Source organism: Athene cunicularia (genome assembly GCF_003259725.1).
Source record: "Athene cunicularia isolate RWA chromosome Z unlocalized genomic scaffold, athCun1 chrZ_part4, whole genome shotgun sequence".
Taxonomy (NCBI): Eukaryota; Metazoa; Chordata; class Aves; order Strigiformes; family Strigidae; genus Athene; species Athene cunicularia.
Genome location: NW_020799145.1, coordinates 4365743 through 4385722, shown reverse-complemented (window position 1 = coordinate 4385722; position 19980 = coordinate 4365743). Strand labels below are relative to the sequence as shown.

General features: G+C 34.2%; 1 protein-coding gene across 39 annotated transcripts in view; it reads left to right on the top strand.

The window, feature by feature from the left end:
* Positions 1 to 19980, top strand: part of PTPRD (protein tyrosine phosphatase, receptor type D) — a 468274-nt gene that overhangs the window by 253520 nt on the left and 194774 nt on the right. For all 39 annotated transcript variants that reach the window (XM_026866869.1, XM_026866870.1, XM_026866871.1 and 36 more), the window contains exon 4: positions 2074 to 2215. In XM_026866869.1, the coding sequence (XP_026722670.1) occupies positions 2074 to 2215 (142 nt within the window). The remainder of the gene's footprint in view (positions 1 to 2073; positions 2216 to 19980) is intronic.

The window sequence follows — 19980 nt, the reverse complement described above, 5'->3', positions numbered from 1 at the left end:
TTTGTTTGGGTTTTTTTTTTTTTGGGGGGGGGGTGTTTTTTGGTTTTTTTTTGTTCTCATGTGGAACCTGAACTTTTTTTGCTGGAACTTGATGTACATACAGATTGTCTTATCTAGCAACAGGGGAACACAGTTTTTTTTCCTCCCTCTTGGCATTGGCCTTTTCATATATTTGAAGATTCTTATCATTAAAAGTGGAATGTTCTTGCTTGCTGGCTTAATTCTTAGAATGACAATAGTGGTAAGAGCTATACATTGTTTCTGAAATTAAAGGCTACAGTGAGACCTTGTGGGACTTCACTCAATCTTTCATCTTTTATTTATGTTGGAAGTATATACTATGAATAAATGTGATACAGGAGGATCCTTTTTTCTCCTCTTGTTTCAAATCAATTCAAGTAATATGAATTAGAGAAATCTGTTTTAAGTTACAAAGAAGTCTTTCTCAGAGGAACTTGGAACCAGAGAAGGGGAAAAAACAAGTTTTAAAAATTGCATTAATTTACCCTGTGGCATGAAGCTGATTTTATTCAAAATTCGATGTATTTAAAAAAAAATCTCATTCAGTAGATGAGGGAGGAGGAGGAATTAACTATCTTTAGTTATTCAGTTTTATATTCAAGAAAGGGGAGAACTCATTACAGGAAAAGTAAATCTATTTCATGATACATATTGAGACACCAGACTTGAAACTTAATCTCTGCAATATTTGCCCAACCCAACCTGCTGCAATTGTTTTTATTGGCCATTCAGCTAGGATTATTCAGCATTTAGATTTAAACAATGACAATTATTATTTGTAAGTGTAACAACTGTGATTATTTGGATCCCGTGCTTTCATTTTTTTATGTACAAAAATTAGTCTGCTTTTAAAATTTGGAAATTTTTCTTTACGTTATTAATATAAATTTACCAATAATTCTAGTTATTCTTTTGTTTGTGCTAAGATCAGATGGAGATTTTGTGTTGTCTAGGTTTGTTTAGGGCAATGGTTTTATGTAAAGAACAAGGAAAAGTAATACAGCCTATGAGCTATCAAACTGATTTATTCTCAGTGGAAAACAGGTTTTTATCTTATTACCACTTAGATATCTCCTACTGTTAAGAAGAAACTGAGTAATTCCTACAATGAAAATGGGAAGATAATGGTCAAATATTAATTATTTTGTAAAAAATAAAATAATTGTGACTGTACTTTCTTAATAAGTGCCATTTATCTGATGGTAGTGCTAACATATTATTGACAAATAATTTTCTTTATAAGTAGGTTAAATAGATTAATGTTAATACTTAATTATTAGGAAGACTTTTCCAGTGCCTGGAAGTGCTACAGTACTCAGCAGCATCTGATGTGATTCTGACTGCAGAACAAGGAAATAAGAGAAATTCAACAGATTCTTTCTTACATGAAAATTGATAGTTCTTGTGTAAATGTTGCGATTTTAAAAGTAATCTTTAAAGTTTAACTTTATTGTTTAATCACTTAACTGGTCACATGTTTCTAATCATTATTGGATAAATTTACTTAAGTTCTGTGGGTTAAATGCATAACTAAGTTGTTATGCATTAGGATAGGACTATGATGAGTCCTATCTTGTTCAGAAATTGCTGACCCTTTTTCCTTTTGGAGCTAAATGAATGAGTGAACTGCACTCTGAATAGAGTGGGAATATAGCCTGCAGTAATTAAAATGAATGTAGCTGGCATTTGAAGGCAGAGTACTTAAACTAAGAGAACGGAGAGACAGTGGTAGTGAACTTCAGGATAAAAGAGCATTAAGTGACAGAATTCTTTCTTTCAGCCCTTGTTAGCTAGGGGTTTTCTGTTGTTTGTTTTTCATCCTGTCTTATCTTAGAGCAGCCACAGTATACCCACTGAGCAGCAACATATGTTACAAGACATTGCCACTTAAACATTTTTCCATCCATGTGGAGTTTGTCCTGGTACATATGTTTGAAAAGCTAACCTGGCTTTGACATGAATACAAACAGGTCGGTCACTCTTCATGAACAGATTAACTGAGGTATAGGCTTTTTTAACAACATCTGTGACAGCTTTTGTTTCCTTCTATAGGTAATAGAGTTTGATGATGGATCTGGATCAGTTCTCAGAATACAACCACTGCGCACACCACGAGATGAAGCTATTTATGAATGTGTGGCTTCCAATAGTGTTGGTGAAATAAGTGTGTCCACGAGGCTCACTGTTTTGCGTGGTAAGTTCGTTCTAAACATAACTAATTTAATTCATAGAGTTGGCAGTGCTGTCTTGTTGTAAAGAGAAGTTTCTCTCCAGGAAAGTTAAGTACAAGATGTTTTGTTTTGTTTTGTTTTTTTTTTCAATTTGTCATCATTATAGTCCTGATGCTGTTAAATATAAAGTTTTTCACATAATACTTGAATACTGTGTTTATGATTATTGACCATAAAATATTAATGTGAGTATGTGGGGTATGACAGATTGGAGTGAAGAAAAGAAGTAAGAAATAAGTGAAACAGGAGTCCCATGAACAACAGGTATTTTATCAATTACTAATTAAAAAACTAGGCCTTATGAATGCATTAGATTTAAATTTTAGTGCTGCCCTGGGTAGTTTAGCTTTGTGTGATCAGCATTTACACAGAAATTTGCCCATTTAACAGGGATGTTGAAAAGTTGCATGTATTTTTTCAGATGACGTTAAGCTGCTGCCAGATTTCCCCCCCCAAGATACAAAACATAAAAAAGGGGAAGTCTTCCATTTCAAATATACATTACCTGAATTGTATTCTTAATTTGGCAAGAAGTTTTTTGAAGACAGTAAAGGAAAAAAAACCCTTTTTTTTCTACTGTCCTTCAGGGATGAGGATATGGATGTACTGCCAAGTCTATTGTCTAGATAATACTCAGAGGAGTAAATACTAGTAGTCAAATGACCTGAATGTTTCATTCTGTCACCTGGAGATGAATGGAAACTGAATTTGGAGACGTATCATGAAATATTACACTCTTCAGTTTGCAGGGTTGCTTTTATGACTGAAGATTACTGCCTTGTGATATTACATGGCATTACTTGCTTTTCAGAATTAACTACTAGGGTCCTGTAGGTAGGAATTGAAGATGATTAGTCAGCTTTAAAGAATTTAGAAAAAAATTTGTAAAAAGTTGTTGTTTTGGGTTTTTTTTTTATCCTTCTATCCCAATAAATGTAGGGTGACAAGGAGGTTTCTTTTATTTTTCTCTGAAGTTGGATTTTTATTCAAAAAAAGAAAAATAAAAGATTTGTTTCTATATTTTTATTAACAGTCCTGGGATTACTGTTGGAGACAACTAACAATACTATGTACATATTATCTAATCAATTTCTTTTTAAGAACTATATGCGGCTCTGCTGCGTATTTGTTACTCAAATAGCTCAATGTTTCTTCAAACATTAGCATCAGATCCTGTTTTAAAAGCCATGCATATACAAATTCCTGATGAACAAAGAGTGTATGGTATTATTTATGAAGTTACAATTTAAATTAATTTAAATTTTAGATTTTGAATAAAATGTATTGTCTAATTAAAATATGAAATACTATATGTAGTTTCCAGCTATAATGTGTGTGGCTTTTGCAACTGCTGCAATATACTTTGGCCCCACAAATAGATTTATGGATTTTATCTGAAACTGGGAACATAAGAGAACTCATGAGTATAGTGGGACTGTATATGTAGATAAAGGGGTAACATCAGAGAAAACAAGAACCATTCAGAGTAACAGGGCATTGTAAGGAAATTTTGGCAGTGCTAAAATTTTAAAGTGCTATAATGACTTGGTATGTTGCTTTGCAAGACAAAGGATAGTTCAGTGCTAGGAGTATTAGCCTGGAAGATAAGTATATCTATTATAATATTTTATTTTGCAAACTTATACAAATCTTCATCTTGTACAGTCTACAATAGCAGCCTTGTGGAAAACACTCCATCTGATTGTGCCTTTATGGGAAAGAGTGCCTCTGTGCCTCACACAGCTGCTCTAGGAATAAATATATATGATAGTTGTGAATAGGAATTAACAGACATAATCAAATGCAAGACAGAACGGAGTGAGTTGGATCTGCGGTCCACTTAGGCTTTACTCATGCCTGAGGCATGTCTGTGAAACTGGCTTGCAGAATATACACACATAACTTCCATATTCCAAGTTCTTCAGATCTTTCTGCAATGTTCCTGTCACAGACCCAACTTGATATTTGTGCCTCTTGCAAGAGGGCACCCTGGGGAGGAAGTCAGAGTTTGCCCACAATTCAACCTACAAGTATTGCAACCCTAATATGGGACATTGGTGAAACTAGGTTGTTGAACTATCTACCTATATTCACTTTTGTTTGTTTGTCTCACTAAATCCAGTTTAGTTGCTACAAATCATTTGCATGGCACAAAACAATATTGTTGCCAATATATTCATAATTTTAGAGCCAAACTTCTCTTTTTCTATCTGTGGCAGTATAGAGTAACATTAGTTCTATGCACTAGAGGTTTTTACCGTCTTCTGTTAGGTTGTTACTATGACTAATCTGTAGTACTTGGGTCTCTAAGAACTATGAATATAAACAAAGTCTTTAGCTTCTGGGTGTTGAAACTTCACAATGTGAGAAAGAAAAAGGGCAGAAAAGGCATCTACAGATGATAACATTTCAAGGCTTTAGCAGAGACAAAGTATTGGGGCTGTTTTCTGTTACCAGAGTAAATCAGGAAATGTTGTAAGCTAAACTTTTACTTGCTAAGATGAATATTGTGACAGTCTGAACCAAGAGTGAATGTCTGATATAAATGGAAAGTGTTTTTTTTTTTTTTTAATTTTCTGTATATAAAGGAGGCAGCTGCTCAGCTGCTTTCCAGGACAGATTCACCCACATGAAAATGCTGAATTTGAAGGGAAACAGGTCTTGTAAGGAGAAGTCTGGAAGACTCCTTCTAGACAAGAGGAGTCAATGTTATTTATTTTTGAACTCTTTCTTCTGAAGATTTGTTCTGAGAGCCATATGAATAGAACAGTACTTTGATTCTTTAATTTAAAATTATCAGTGTTCAATAGGCAACAAAAGACAATAAAGTGTAGGATATTCCCATACTCCGCAGATACCAGAGACAGAATAGCTTTCCTTTTATTATCCATTCACTTCATGTTAAAGCTGCCTAACTGTTTTTTAGCCTTGCAAATGATAGACAAAAGACATTTTTCATGGCTATAGAACAAGGATTCTGGTGTCATATGCAAGTATATGGATTGTTCAGGAAGGTGGAGATGAGGTGCCTCCTCTAGTAGAGAAATCAGCAACAGTTTCATGCTGTTATTTTTAAGGTATCCTGCTTTTAACTTTTAAGTGATTTTTTTTGATTATTATTCCTTGATAAAGTTCTATGAAGACAATAAGGACCTCAAGAAACTCAGCTTCATCTGTCTGCTGAGAAGGTTTATGATTACAGCAAAGAAGAGTGCAGCTTTTAATCAAGGATGGAGAAGGTCCAGTAGAGCAACATTCTACAATCTCTGCTATTTGCTTTGTTTTCTTTGCTGTCTGGGAAGTAAGGGCACTTAAGTAGAAGGAAGTTTGTTTTCTCATCCCACAGTTTTCTCTATTATTGCTGATCATACTTTGCACTATAAAAATATTGATATATAGCATCTTTATAGCACAAGCACTGTATAAGGCTTAAAGAATCAAAGTAAAATTTCTATGGGAAGTGCCTAGGGCAGTTATTCCTTTTTATGCTTTTTAGAAACTGATTGATTTAATGTCAAACAGTCATTGCTGCATAAAACAAAAAGCTAAATATTTACTAAACAGTGCTTCCGTGTCCATTGTTGAACACAGAGATTGAGATAATTGAGCTGATTTTTATTAGACTCTCAGAGGTGCAGAACATTTCCACACTAAAAAAAAACAAAACCCCAACCAAAAACCAGAGATGATGAATCCAAGATGCTACATTTTTGGTTTCTGCTGCTAGCAATAGATTCAATGATAATAGAAGTGCCTTTCTGTATTTTCACTGTACCCAGTAGTACTGAAATGAGAAGAAACTACTTTGAAGTAATCTGTCATCTGGGACAGCTATCTTTGTGGGCATGGAAATTAGACAAATGGAGTGGCACGGCTATAATGTTGGAAAATGTGCTGTGGGATGTCTCTCATTTCTAGACGAATGAGAGGAAGGACTGTACATATTCTGGGTATTAGCTGCACGGTAGGAGAAATTTGCAGTGTTCCAGCTGGAGCTGTATAAACGATGTATACCAGTGTTTATCTGACTTAACTGTTTGCTGTATAGTCACAGTGATTATTGCCAGGGGGCTGGCTGCTACTAGAATAGGCTTTTGAAAGTTGAATGGATAGAAAAAAGGAAAGCAAGAAAATATCTTTGTGAGAACTTCATACACTGGAAAGACATTTATCTATCTCAGTATTGCATCAGAAGACTTCTGAAGAGCTGAAGGAGTATCTTTCCCCCAAACTTCCTGAACTTTCAGTGATTATGCTATGTGTAGAACCTTGTGACCAGAATTAGCATGTTCATTACAGTCCTATTTTTATTATGCCTCTTTCTGAAGAGGAACACTGTTGTTCCCGCTGTGAAAATGGTACTTTGCAGTTTATGTTGTAAAGTCTCTCCTGGGGAGCTGTGCAAGGAAGATTAAGGAACAGAACACAGCTGCTTGACAGTCACACAAAAGGATTTTGTGAAATAGTGAAACAAAAGGAGAGGTAGACAGTACAACTTAAGCTAAAAAAACCCTTATAGGCAGTTATAGAATGGCATGCAGATTGCTTGAAATGGCTTACAAAGTAGTACATCATTAGAAATATTTATCTGTAATACTAGAAACTATTTTGAAATATTTTCTGTGGGTATGTATGTTGGGCAAATAAAAGATTTGCCTACCATGCAGTATAATTTGAAACACCTAATGAATTACTGATCTTTATAAAGATGGTGTGGTGGGTTTTAACCACTAGCCAGAACAAGACATGAAAGAATAATTCCCATTTTCCATGCCTGACTTCTAAGTTACTGTGCATTTTTGGTTTCTTTATAGTACAGGCATATACATGGTTACTAATGTTAATGGTTTAGAAAATAATGCAACTTCTAAATTCTGTAACATTCACTAATCATATAAGGGTCTATTACTGTAAAGATAATGATGCAGACTACTGTGTTCAACTTCTAGGTCTATTGTGTTCAACTTCTAGGTGTATACATTTGATATTACTGATTTCAGTTATCTATTGTTGACTTCTGAGTAGTTCCTTAAAAAGATACGGTTTTAGTCATTATAAATGTATGAAAATGATGTAGTAACTGCTGTAAGTATTGTAAGAAGTTTCTGGCAAGTGCTTCACCTCATGCTTTTTATAGTTAAGACTTTTTTATATTTCCACTCATGTCCCTAGTTGCAAATTTTATCAATTATATTTTTCTCCTCAATCAGTGAATATTTTGGTTACACTTTTTTAGAGTTTTAGAAGTCCATCTTTTCCCTTATCTTGCACATCATTTTATTATAAAGAATGTGCTACAGTCATTATAAATATAAAGCTATACACTAGAAACCTTGTTCCAGAAAGTAGAAAAGTCACTTTAAATAAATGAATGAAACAGCAATCCCAAATTTCTTTATCAATGTAAATTTCTGTAGTCAAGAACTTCAGAAATTTGTTACTTTGAAAAATCAAGAGTATGCTGCTTAACTTATAAGAACTTTTATGGTGTCTTTAAGAAGTTATTGATAGCAATCAGATTTTTTTTTTAGAAATCTGTCATAACTTTCTTCTTTACAGACTTTTTTTTTTACTCATGAAGTTTCTTTCAAATCTTTGTTGTCCTACAGATTCTTTAAACATGATTGATTGGTTGGTTGTATTTTCTTAATGAACATACATGGAGAAAATTTTATTTCTGTCAACTAGTAAGACCAGCTACCATTATGTCTTTGTAAAGATTTATTTTTCTTCCTTCTCTTTCTCACTGAATTTCAATTTCACTGATTTCATCCAGCCAGGTTTCTGTTTTATGTATGATGCTATAGAATTACCCAGTTCAGATTCACATTTGTATATATGCATAGGATCAATTTAAGTTTTTTAAATATTAGCAGTAGTAGAAAATTATTTATGCCTGACATTTATAGGGCAGTGTGAATGGCCCTAAGAGATAAACATGGGCTTGAAATCTGTAAGTTGACTAGGATGTATCATATGTGTTCTTATATATCTATGAAAGAAAAGAAACTTGTGCTAGTTAATAGATAGATGTCTGACAGTTGTGATCTAAGAAGACGAACTGAAATAATACTGGACAAAAACAGAGCAGTTCTATTTAGCTTGAAAGAATTCTTCACTGGCCAGTTTTGGCTAAGAATTTACACCTGTTAAATACTTTCAGACAACAGCTCAGTGACTAATTTTGGCATGATCCCCATTTGGGTATTCCCATTCTAGTATCTAATGACTGCATATAGTGTTATAGGCATTTTTGATAACAAGAGTCAGTATATGCTGCCCACTTGGAGAATGCAAACTAAGCCATACTGAGCAGATCAATTTTAAAACATGCTTGTTTTATAATTTTTTTCCCATTAATTGATACCTATGATGATTCAGTCCTTGTTCACAGACGGTCATTCCCAAATCATCAGAAATCTGTCAGAAACTAGTGACAAGAACACTGAAGAAGGAATTAGTAGGGGGAGGAGGAATATTTCTTCTGCCAATCTGTCCTTGCAGAACCAGTATCAGATGATGCCAGAACAGGATTAAAATGAAATTTTCTAATTCTGAAGAGCCATGACCTGCTATATACAATAGGTTACCGTTTTGATCTAGTTCCTCAAAGACTGACCTAGATACAAGCAGCACACAGATACCAATTATGAATAATCTTTACAAGAAAAGGCAGAGTATTAACTGTGTACAATGGCTAGCTGTTCTGAATAAGGATAGGGTTTTTTTTACAATTCTGTGCTTTAATTTTGACATTTTGCTGCACTATGTGTCTATGTACATACATAAAAATCTGATTGTTTCCAGTTTCTGTCTGGATGGAAAGTAATTAAATTTCAATAAAACTGTCATTCAGATAGGCAATTTTTATTTTATTCTGCTTGTAAAATGGTGGGCCATTTGTCTCGTAGAATTGATAGAAAAATATAAGTACAAAATATTTTTTCTTACACCAAGAATTTTTAGAATGTAATCACTTTGCCAGGGGTTAGTTGTTACACATGCATTTAAGGCACTTGGCCTTCTATAGAGTGCTGTTGGTTCAGTATTGGGGTTTAACATGCAAGTTTTCAGTGTTGAGTCATTGTCTCAATTGAAGCCAATGCTTTAATGAAAGCCAATGCAATTAATCTAATGCCATGTTTCCTGTTATTGGAATCTGTGGCCTCAGTTCTGCATGCAATTATCTGTATTATATCTGTATGTCCACTCACTTAACAAACTCTTATGGTGTTAAGTAGCAATATAATTGTCATTACTGCACAATATCAAAATAAAATTGACAGTAGAATTCTAGGGATTTCTTTCATGTCAATTCTTTCATATTGATAAAAAAAAAACCCATATCTGTAAAGAATCTTTATATATGTGTATTAGCAGCTTGATGGTTTCATATATGTGTGTGTGTGTGTGTGTGTATATATATATATATATATATATATGTATATATATAAAAGCAGCTTGGTAGTTTCAATTTAATTGTTATGACAGCATATATTCATATGAGATGCCTAATATTGCATAAAAAACCAAGGCAATTATTAGAAAAAGACCATGTAGTAGGTCTGTCCAGCTTTCCAGGCTAGTGGTTTCTGTGAATGCTTGTCTTATCCAGTGCACCACTAGGATGGCAGAAATGTTTGCTGAAATGTAGGATGTTTGACCCTAGTGTACTAAAGTGACAGTAAAATTAAAATGCTAATCTTCAAATACAGAAAAAAAATAGTAAGAACGCTTTTTCACATATATCTGAAAAAGTAATTCAGAAACTAAATAAATTTATGTAATATTTCAGCTTGCTTAGCCTGGCAATAGGTCATAAAATAGTATTTATTCCTGTGATTGTAAAGTTTTGAAAGACTTAACACAGGAAACAAATACTAAAAAGAAGAACACATGCAAAAATATTTAAAATATTCTTTGTGAAGCATATAATCATTAAAAGGAAGCTGATATTCAATGGAACTAGCCAAAGCAAAAATATTTTCATTATTAGGACTAGTAATAAAACAATTCTGAAACAATGACTTTTAACTGATGCAACATAGCAAAGGAGGTTTCATTGCATTACTGTGGTAGGAGCTAAAAGATTGTGATTTAAGTGGCTCAGTGGGGAGGGAGAAACTTTTATGAATACTCTAAGGCTTAAGCAGGGTATAAAATCCTGTTATGATATATAACACTTCAGGTATTTCAGTACTTGCTGTGAATGACGTGAAGTTCTGCAGCTGACTTACTGCTGTTCCGTTTATCTTTGTAGCAAAGATGCATTAATAAAGTTAGCACTCACTAGTTCAGTAGCAAATGAAATTTGTCTTCACTTACAAATGGATAAATCATGTGCAAAATTGTGATTTAATTCCACCATGATTTAAATTTTTCCATTAAAATGATTTCCTGTAAAACTGCTACAAAGAATCTACTGTGATGTAAATTGTTAGATAGTAATAGTAGCATTTTAGTACTGTTGTTTATATTGAATGCGTCTTGTGACATACAGTGTTAGTGCATGCTTAATATGCAGCAAAACAGAATAATGAGGTAATTTTTCCAGTGGAAGCATTTCAGTAAGTTTTATAGTCAAATACAGACAAAAATCACTGATTAGAGATGGGTGTTTCATTATGCACCTGAATCTTGGCTAATGACACTGTGGTCTTTCATTGTATTGACATATTTCAGGAGCTATTGCCTTATCAGTGCTATCTGAATTATTGCTATCATCTGAATTTTTGTTATTATTGTTACAGCAGGACATGTCTCAATCATCTACCAAAGGTATTTGAGTCTAGGGAGGTCCCTGATGACTAGAAACTAGCTGCTCTTATTCAAGTTTACAAGAAAGGCATGAGGGAAGACCCAGGAAACTACAGACCTGTTAATCTAACCTCAGTTCCTGGAAAAGTTATGGAGAAGTCCATACTGGATACTACTGAAGGATATTTCAAGAACAATGCAATCATCAGGCACAGTCAGCATGGTTCACAAAGGGAATGTCCTGTTTAACTAATTTGATATCCTTCTATGATAAGGTCATTGGCCTATGAATTAAGTGAAGGCAGTGGATGTAGTTTTTCAGAATTTTAATAAGGCTTTTGATACTGTTCCTCACAGGACCCTTCTGAAGAAGTTGTCCAACTGTGAAATGAGCAGGCACCTGATGTTCTGGGTGAAGAACTGGCTGAGGGCAGGGCTCAAAGGGGTACAGTGAATGGGGCTAAATCTGGCTGGTGACCAGTCACCAGCGGTGTTCCTCAGGGCTAAATTCTAGCACCAGACCTGTTCAATATATTTATCAGTGATCTGGAGACAGGATTTGAATGCACCATTAGCAAGTTTGCTGATGATATCAAAGTGGGAGTCCCTGTTGAGTCTCTTGAGGGACAAGAGACCTTGAAGACAGATCTAGGTAGATTGGAGCTTTGAGTACTAATTAATGGGATGAAGCATAACAAATCCAAATGCCAGATTCTGCATGTGGGGCAGCGTAATGCCAGGCAGAAGTCTAAATTGGGAAATGAGTGGCCATAGAGTGGCTGGAAAGGTAGATGCTGAACTCTTCTCCCTGGGATCCAGTGATAGGATGTGTGGGAATGGTTCAAAGATGCCGCAGGGGAGGTTCTGACTGGACATTAGGAAACTGTCTTTACTGAGGTTGGAACAGGCTTTCTGGAGTGGTGGTCAATGCCCCAAGCCTGTCAGTGTTTAAGAGACATTTCAACCAATGCCCTTAATAGTTTGCTTTAAGTTTAGATCAGCCCTGAAGTGGTCAACAAGTTTCATCATTGTAGGTCCCTTCCAACTGAAATTATTCCCATTCCGTTCTATTCCCATTCCATTGTTAAAAGAGATCACTTAAAGGAGAATGCTAAACATGTTAGCTTCACAATTCCCTTAATTTTCAATCAGTGTAAGTTTTTATCTGAACATAAAATAGTCTTGTTCTTTATGTGCTCATTCATATTCCCTGCCTTTCAAACAGAAATTTGTCCTGAAACAGTAGTTATATTTTTGTATCCCATCTAACTTGGCTAAGAACTGTACCTCATTACTGTGAATATCCTTGTAAAGAAATCCATTTTTTATGATCACTGCTGTGAATGGCAGTTATAAAGTACATTTTCTATTTAATCATTTGAAATTCAATGCTTCTAACTTAGTACCAAGCTCAAAAACTCATCTTAGCTCCCACATATTCCATTGTTTCAGCCGTTGCACTGCCATGTTTTCACTAGGACTGTAATTTATTTTCATAAAATATATCATCTTGTCTTAAATGGCATTATCAGCCCAGCTCCTAAGATAAACAAATCTGTATAGACAACTTCTATCTTAATGTTCACACAGAGATTTATTTTGGGTTTGGCTGTATAGATAAGGAAGAAGACTATCTGGGGAATCCTCTTCATTATACCTGCAGCAAAATGACTTTCAAGGAAAGTGAATTGAGAGTCTGAAAAGTTGCCAGGGATTTTTTTTTGCAAAAAGCTACTGTCACTTGGAACTTGATTTATGGCAAGAAGATGAAGCCAAGTGCAGAAAAGCCATTAGTAAGCCCAGAAGCAGTCATTTGTTGTTCTGGCATGTTTCATATAGCAGACACAGGATGGAATTGATAGTATGTTGAAGTCAGTGAGAAAACGGTCGTCTTAGCTGGACTTTAGATCAGTCAAATTTTGAGTTTGGACATTTGTTGCAAAATGTCAAAACCACAAACAACAAACAGAAAAAAAGTCGCAGCCTGTACCATTCACATTTTTTAAACCTGGAAACCTAAATTTAGTCTTACTGGTAGTTACTCTGATGGGTACCAAGCACTTTATGTTTCTGTGGTTAGATACTTCAAAATTCTGGGTTTTTTTTGCTTAAGTCCTGAAAAACAGAGGAGGATAAGTCTTAATGTGATATGCTTGGGGGGTTGGAGGTAGGGGATTGAGTTTTTGTTTAATGAGTTGCCTAAATTCAAGTGACAGTGTAAATAGATATTTTTAAATGGTGGCCTAGTATTTCTGTGTTCTGAACTTAATGTTTGGTTGCAGAAATATCTTCCAGAAACAGCCCTTTGGAGTTCAAGAATCTGGTTTTTTAGCCTTGATGGCTGATAAGTGGTGGTAACAGTTAAAATAAATTTTATGTACTCTTGAAACTACGTTCTTAAAAGATAGGAATCTGTGCATGGGATTTGTATCAGAGTTTATTTCTGAATGACTCAAAAAAATAAGGTGATGTTCCACATATTTATTGCTAGTGTTATTTCTTCATTTACAAAAATTTATTTTATTGCATGAGAAGAGGAAAATGGGTGCACCATCAGTTGGTACAAGTTGTTTTAAGATTGGATTTTTAGGTTAAAAATACAAAGATAGCGTCAAGAACCTCATGGACAGATTTATTGTAGATTAGATTTCATAATTAGAGGGAGGAACAGAAGGAAAGGGTGAGTCTGAACATAACTAAGGACAGTTTAGCTTTCATCTTCAGTTGTTAATATAGATTGTTTCAGGCTCTGATACCTAAAACACGTCTAATTCTACTTTGCAGATAAGTCATGATGAGTGGTCAATTCTTTTTTTTAGGTAAACTTGGGGGAGAAAAATTCAGACAAGACCATAATAAATTCCACTTTCAGTAGATCTATAAGTAACATAATTTAATTCTGCTTATAAGTTGGGGGGGGGGGGAACCACTCTCCCAGTAGCATAGTCATTTCCTGGTCCTCAGAAAATGTGCATGTGTACCTTTGAAATCATGAGCAAAGTTTAAAAATAATTGAACTGTTTTAATGATTCAAAGTGGGTATTTAAGGGTTTTGATCTTGTAGGACTTCAGGGTTGGGGTTTTTTTGGGGGTGGTGTTTTTTTTTTGTTGTTTGTTTTTTTGTTTTTTTTTTTCTCTTCATTCACAAGAATTAGAAAGCTTCAAAAGAATGATGATCGAATCTTTACTATTGATAACACACCCATAGTCAAGTGGAAGTTTACATATTTTGAAATGGCACCAGAACAGTATTTAAAAGTTATAGATTATTAATTTGGGTTATGGTAGAACTGTTGGGTTTTTTTTCAGTAACTGTTATTAGAACTTTTTTTGCCCCTGTTTTCTTAGTATCTCAATCATGATTATTACTCTTGTGACTTACTGTCTACTTAAAATAAACCTTGAAATGATCACATTTCATTAAAGAAAGGGGAATGATGAATCTATTAGAAACTGAATCTGGTGTACACATCATGAAGTTTTGGTTACAGTCATTAAATTTAGCTTAGAGCATTAGGTGGCAGTAGTACTGAAACTCAGAGCAACTAAAGTGGTGCAAAGTTTTTGGTACTGTTTTGACTGATCACTTTTTTTTTTTTTTTTTTTTTTTCTGTCTCTACCAAAGTTTGCTAGGAAAAATCTGATACCTGCAACAAGGAGCTGAGGGTTATCTGCTAAAGGGACAGTTCATTTCATTATTTGCTCTTAACAAAACATAGTAGAAGTTTAGAACTTTCGAAGCTTCAGGTTTGGCTTAATGGCTTTTGATACTTTATTCAAATGGATCTGCCAATTACACTGTGACAATCGCAGCTGTTCAAGGCTCCTCACCATGAGACATTTCTATAGTGTAAAGACGTTTCACATAGTAATTTAAAATTTTTGTAACTTCATCATTTCTAAACATTTAAAATGAAGAGGAAAGGAGGAGATCACTGAAAATGCTAAGGTACGTGGCTATTATTTCACGGGCAGATATTTCTTTCCAACTGTTCTTAGCTCCATATGCTTTGCTTGATTTCTCCCAGACAATACTTTGTTTTTCCTTTAGAATTGTCTAGTTCTCTTGTCTTAGATCATGTAGCACTTGTGGACAGATTATTAAAATAGTGCAACAAGCACCATCTTCCTCCTAGAAAAAAAAATAAAAATGAGTCTCATCTCTTCTGTCTACTGTTTCATCCATCTGTGTAGCAGTGAGAAGTTCCTTTCATTAGTTTTCAAAACAAATGTTTATTAAGGCAACAGGAGAAGGCCACATTTTTTCTCACTCGTTTTTATTTCTGATGGACTTTCAAGAAAAATAAGATTAATTTTACTAAGTGATGCTGTGAGTTCTTCCTCAGTTCATCAACCCTACAAAAACCATTGATGGTAACATGTCTACTTTCTGTGTTTTAAACAAGGGATCAAACCACAATCTGCAGTTCTTTATTTTCATCTTCACCACCTGTTTGGGAATCCTATCTATTAACAGGATTGCTAGCAAGAAAATTCACATGCCTTTTATTAGGTAAGACATTAACAAGAAAATGTTGTCCTGGCAATTCATTTCTTCACTTACCCCAGATTTCACAAGGCATGTCTAACCCAGCCATTTCGGGTTTGTTCTTAAAAGTGAATGTTGGAAATGTTGCAACTTAGCTTTTATCCTGGAGACAAGATAAATGGTTAGGTCACTGGTCAATGACTTACTGGTTCTCAAGAGAACAGGAATAACTGGGATTCAGGATCCTGACCACATGAGAAGGCAGAACTCCCAACAGTACAGCAACATTCCTCGCATTGGGTGACACTTTTTTTTTTTTTTTCCCCCGTAGATTTGATAACACTTTGTTTCCCAAGTGACCCTCTCTCTTCTTGATCCATTAGATTATTAGATTTATTTGGATCCTAAAAAGCTGCCTACACTTTCAAATTGCGTTAGTCCTGATGCATAAGAGCCTTCCAGTAAGAACTATAAACAATTTTTACACCAGTTCTCTTAAGAAGACATGAATATTCAATGTCATACTAAGATTTGTTTTTCCTGTCTTTGAATATTGTGGAAGAACTTTCTGGTCTTTTGCATTCATCTTGTATAATAGTGCCTATTCCGAGGCACTGTTAAACCATCATTTGAGAGGGACTTTCATGTCTGTGTATTTTATATTTTTAAATTTTAAAATAAGTTCTCAAATATTTAAGTGTCTAAGTAGGTAGGTAGTCACATTTGGATGGAGATCACTAAATTTTACATATACCTGTTTTGTGTGCATTTAAGGTAGATGGCTTTTGTATTTCTTGTGCCGTGTGAAATTAACTTTCTGAGTAAAGGAGAAAATTAAGAGGGTTTTTTTTCAGCAGAGATTACTGATGAAGGGAAAATGAAGTAGTGAATGAAGGGCAGAAAGGGGATTCAGTATTTTTAAAAAGCTTTTTGTTTTCTGTTGAGAGATGTCAGATCTCCTTTATGTGTTTCCTGTTGCACTTAAGGTGTTTAAAAAAAAAAAAAAAAGATAAGAGTAATAGCACAATATACAAAAAGTTGAAGACTGTTATTGTGTCTTACTTGCATAGCACAGTATAATTATATACAATACTCTATCACAACGGTGCCATAAGATTGAGAAAAATAAAATATCTCTCAAATGCAAAAGTTTTGGTAAACTAAAGGTACCAAACTGACTATGAGTTACAGAAGGGGTGAGGGAAAGAGTAATCCTACCATCAGCTGGGATGTTAATGCATGTGATTTGGAATTTATGAGATTTACTGCTCCTCAAAAAAAGTTCTTACAGAAGGAATAAATTAAGAAATTATTTGCTACTGTATCTATACCCATCTTTGGGGCCATAATTTATTCATCCCTAACTCATCAAAATTGTTTGTTCCAACCACAGAAGTTCTTACCAATATGAATAGCTCTATAAAATACTTAATTATTTGCTGCATTTCCATCAGTTGGAGATACTGTATCATCATACTACAGACAAGTAGATCTATTATGGCTGACGTCTGCAGCATATACCCTATTTTACAGAAGGAGTATGGTGAATAAAACTGAATTTGTTATAAATACAAAATGTGAATATAGGGGTAAGCAAAAGGAGCAAAGGAAAAAATAATTTTTTAAAAAATATGTAGGTGCTGCAATCTAAAAGTTCAGAAACTTATATTCTCAGAAACAAAATACTCGTTTTTGTCAGGTGCTTTTTATCTTGAACACTGTTTCAGAGAAGGAATTCTGCGTTTTACCCTTCTTTCCCCTGTCTACTTTATCAAACAAGTATTTAGTTATGTATTTGAATTACTGACTTCCTTTTTACTAATAGTAGGTATTGGGACAAGCTGCTTAAGTCCCTTGTTCTATCATACATTTATCTTTTCTAGAGATATAGCCTAAGGGCCCATAGGAATACCTAGTTAATGTAGGGTTTGTGCTGTGTTATGACATGTGCTACTGTATTTAAGAGCAAAGTATTAGAATACTGCATTTAGATAAAACTCTGAGTAACAGCAAACTTCTCCAGCGTTTTCATTGCGGCACACCAGATCAGTAGTGATTTTGTTATCCTGCAAAATCAGTGGTTGTATCTTTAGGTGCATATTGTGTCCTGCAACTTAGTCTGTGCTAGCGCAAAAGCAGTAAGCAATGTGATCAGCATATTGTTTCTTTTTAATTTTTTATGAATATTTAGTACTTTGACAGGATGATCACAATGAGTAGTGCACGAGACTTTTGACTATTGCACATAATTTTATTAATTTTTTGGTAAGTTTTAATGAATAACTGCTGACTAGTTATTTTTCATTTAGGATGTAGTATGTCTTCATATTAGAGTAATTACAAGGAAATTTCTGATTAAAAGGCCATTTATTAAATAATTTAAGACCTACAGTGGAGATTCCTAATGCTTTTTCATTTTAGCTTTTAGAGATGGGCACAATTTTGTGAGTGGCAGCTGCTATAATAGATGTGAAGAATTCTGAGAGTGGAATTTAGGAATGGATGTCAGTGAATAGAATTTTATCCAAGTCCAGAATACTGTACAAAAAGTTTATTTCATCTTTGGAAAATGATGCTAGATAATTTATTTTTGTTACTCCAGAAATAAATATAAAATCTCCACATTTATCTAGAGAACATAAATTGCATTTCCTGCACATTAAATAAAATACCATTACTGAGGCAAATAAGAATAGTGAATGCTAGGCAAAAATATTTATTTTCTCTCTCTTTTTTTAAATTTCATATGGTCAGGATATGAATGCAGGCTGGGATGATTCTTACCATCCTTTTTTTATGTTCAGTTTTTCTACATAAATTGTCAGCACATACTTTTGGTTTGTGGCAGAACCATATCAACAGAGTCATATTTGTAGCCCAATAGACACAATAGATCACCAAACTGATTCTGGTTTAATTTGACCCCTATGAGAAATACAAAGACATTGACAGTGAAACTTTCTGTCTCTTTGTTGTGACCATGATGTGCATTGTCTTGTAAAGTTAATTACATTTTAGGAAGGTGTGTGCTTTAGCTGTGGAGCTCGGCTATCAAACTTAACATTTCTTTTGATGATTTTGAGGAATCCCATAGACATATGTGGGCTTGAAGACTTGGTGTTCAGGGCTAAAGAATAAAAAATTCATTTGGTGAGTAGTCTCCAAAAGAACTGTACAACACCATAGTTTCTCTGAGACCCTTAAAATTTACTCTACCCTAAAATTAACTGTGAAGAAAATCAATAAAATTGTGCCTAACTAAAGTAATGGCAGTAGATTCATCATCCTGGACTTTTTGAGTCTAGTAGGAGGGTCATAAGCCTTGTCAGAATTTTCCATGGCAATACTGAAAGGCAAACAAGGTATCTGAAGTCTACACAGTATTAAACACAGTTTAAAATGTTTTACTCTTCCTTAGGTACTAATTCGAAGCATCTACTCTGCATACTACACATTCTATAGAGTATGCTAAACAAATTTGCTATTGTTCTCCACCATGAGTCCCAAATGTAAAATTTTACAGTTTTAATTGTGTTTTAAGGTACTCAGGTATCCAGAAATTGTGACAGCTTGTAATCTTTTTATCAGAATTATTTTATCAGTCAATCAAGTACGTGTATAACTACTTGTTCCTATATGGATTGCTTATATAGGAGGAAATAAAATCAGTAAATATTTTATATCTATAAATACAAACATGTCTTACCTATCTCAGGGAGAGAATCTCTTTGGTTTTATGTGTTCTTCAACGTTTAAAACTGGTATAAAGGCTATCTCTATCTGTAAAACTTTTATCTTCTGAAATGAAGGTGTGGTTTCGTGTGTCTGTGGAAGGGGAAACCATTCATTGTTGTCTTCTAGCTGTCTGTTAAGAAACTTCCAGTATAATTACCTGGGGTTTGAGGTAATCTGTTAGAGTATTTCTACTTACAGAATTTTATCACAAGATTCTCTGACATTCTTACTTACATTTAATCTTCCTGAGAAATGTTTATCAAACATTGATGTTTAAACTTGAAATAGATTAAAAGCTTTGTCATGGGCACTGTGATGGGCAGTGTGATTGGATTTACCAGTAATCATTGACTTTCCATCACAAGTACTGCTAGACTACCACTGTTTTAACTTTAATGAGCATGCCTCTGACTCATTGAAGTGCCACACAGAAATAACAGTTGCTTTTCATAAAGTCAACCACAAAATGAAAACATAGCCTAAGGTTATTGTTATTGCTGTTTTAAAATTACAGACCTTAGATTTAGTTGTTAAGACTTGATATTTGCATTTTGCTGTAATAAAAAGGATGGTTATTTGATGTCTTTTAAATGGCTGTGCTTCTCATTTCCATGAAATTTGGCAATATAAGCATGCATTTGTAAAGCAAAATGGGAGCTGGAAAACCATCCATTGGAAATGGCATCACAAACACATGATTTCTTTTTTTTTTTTTTTTTTTTTTTTTTTTTTTGCCGAATTCACACC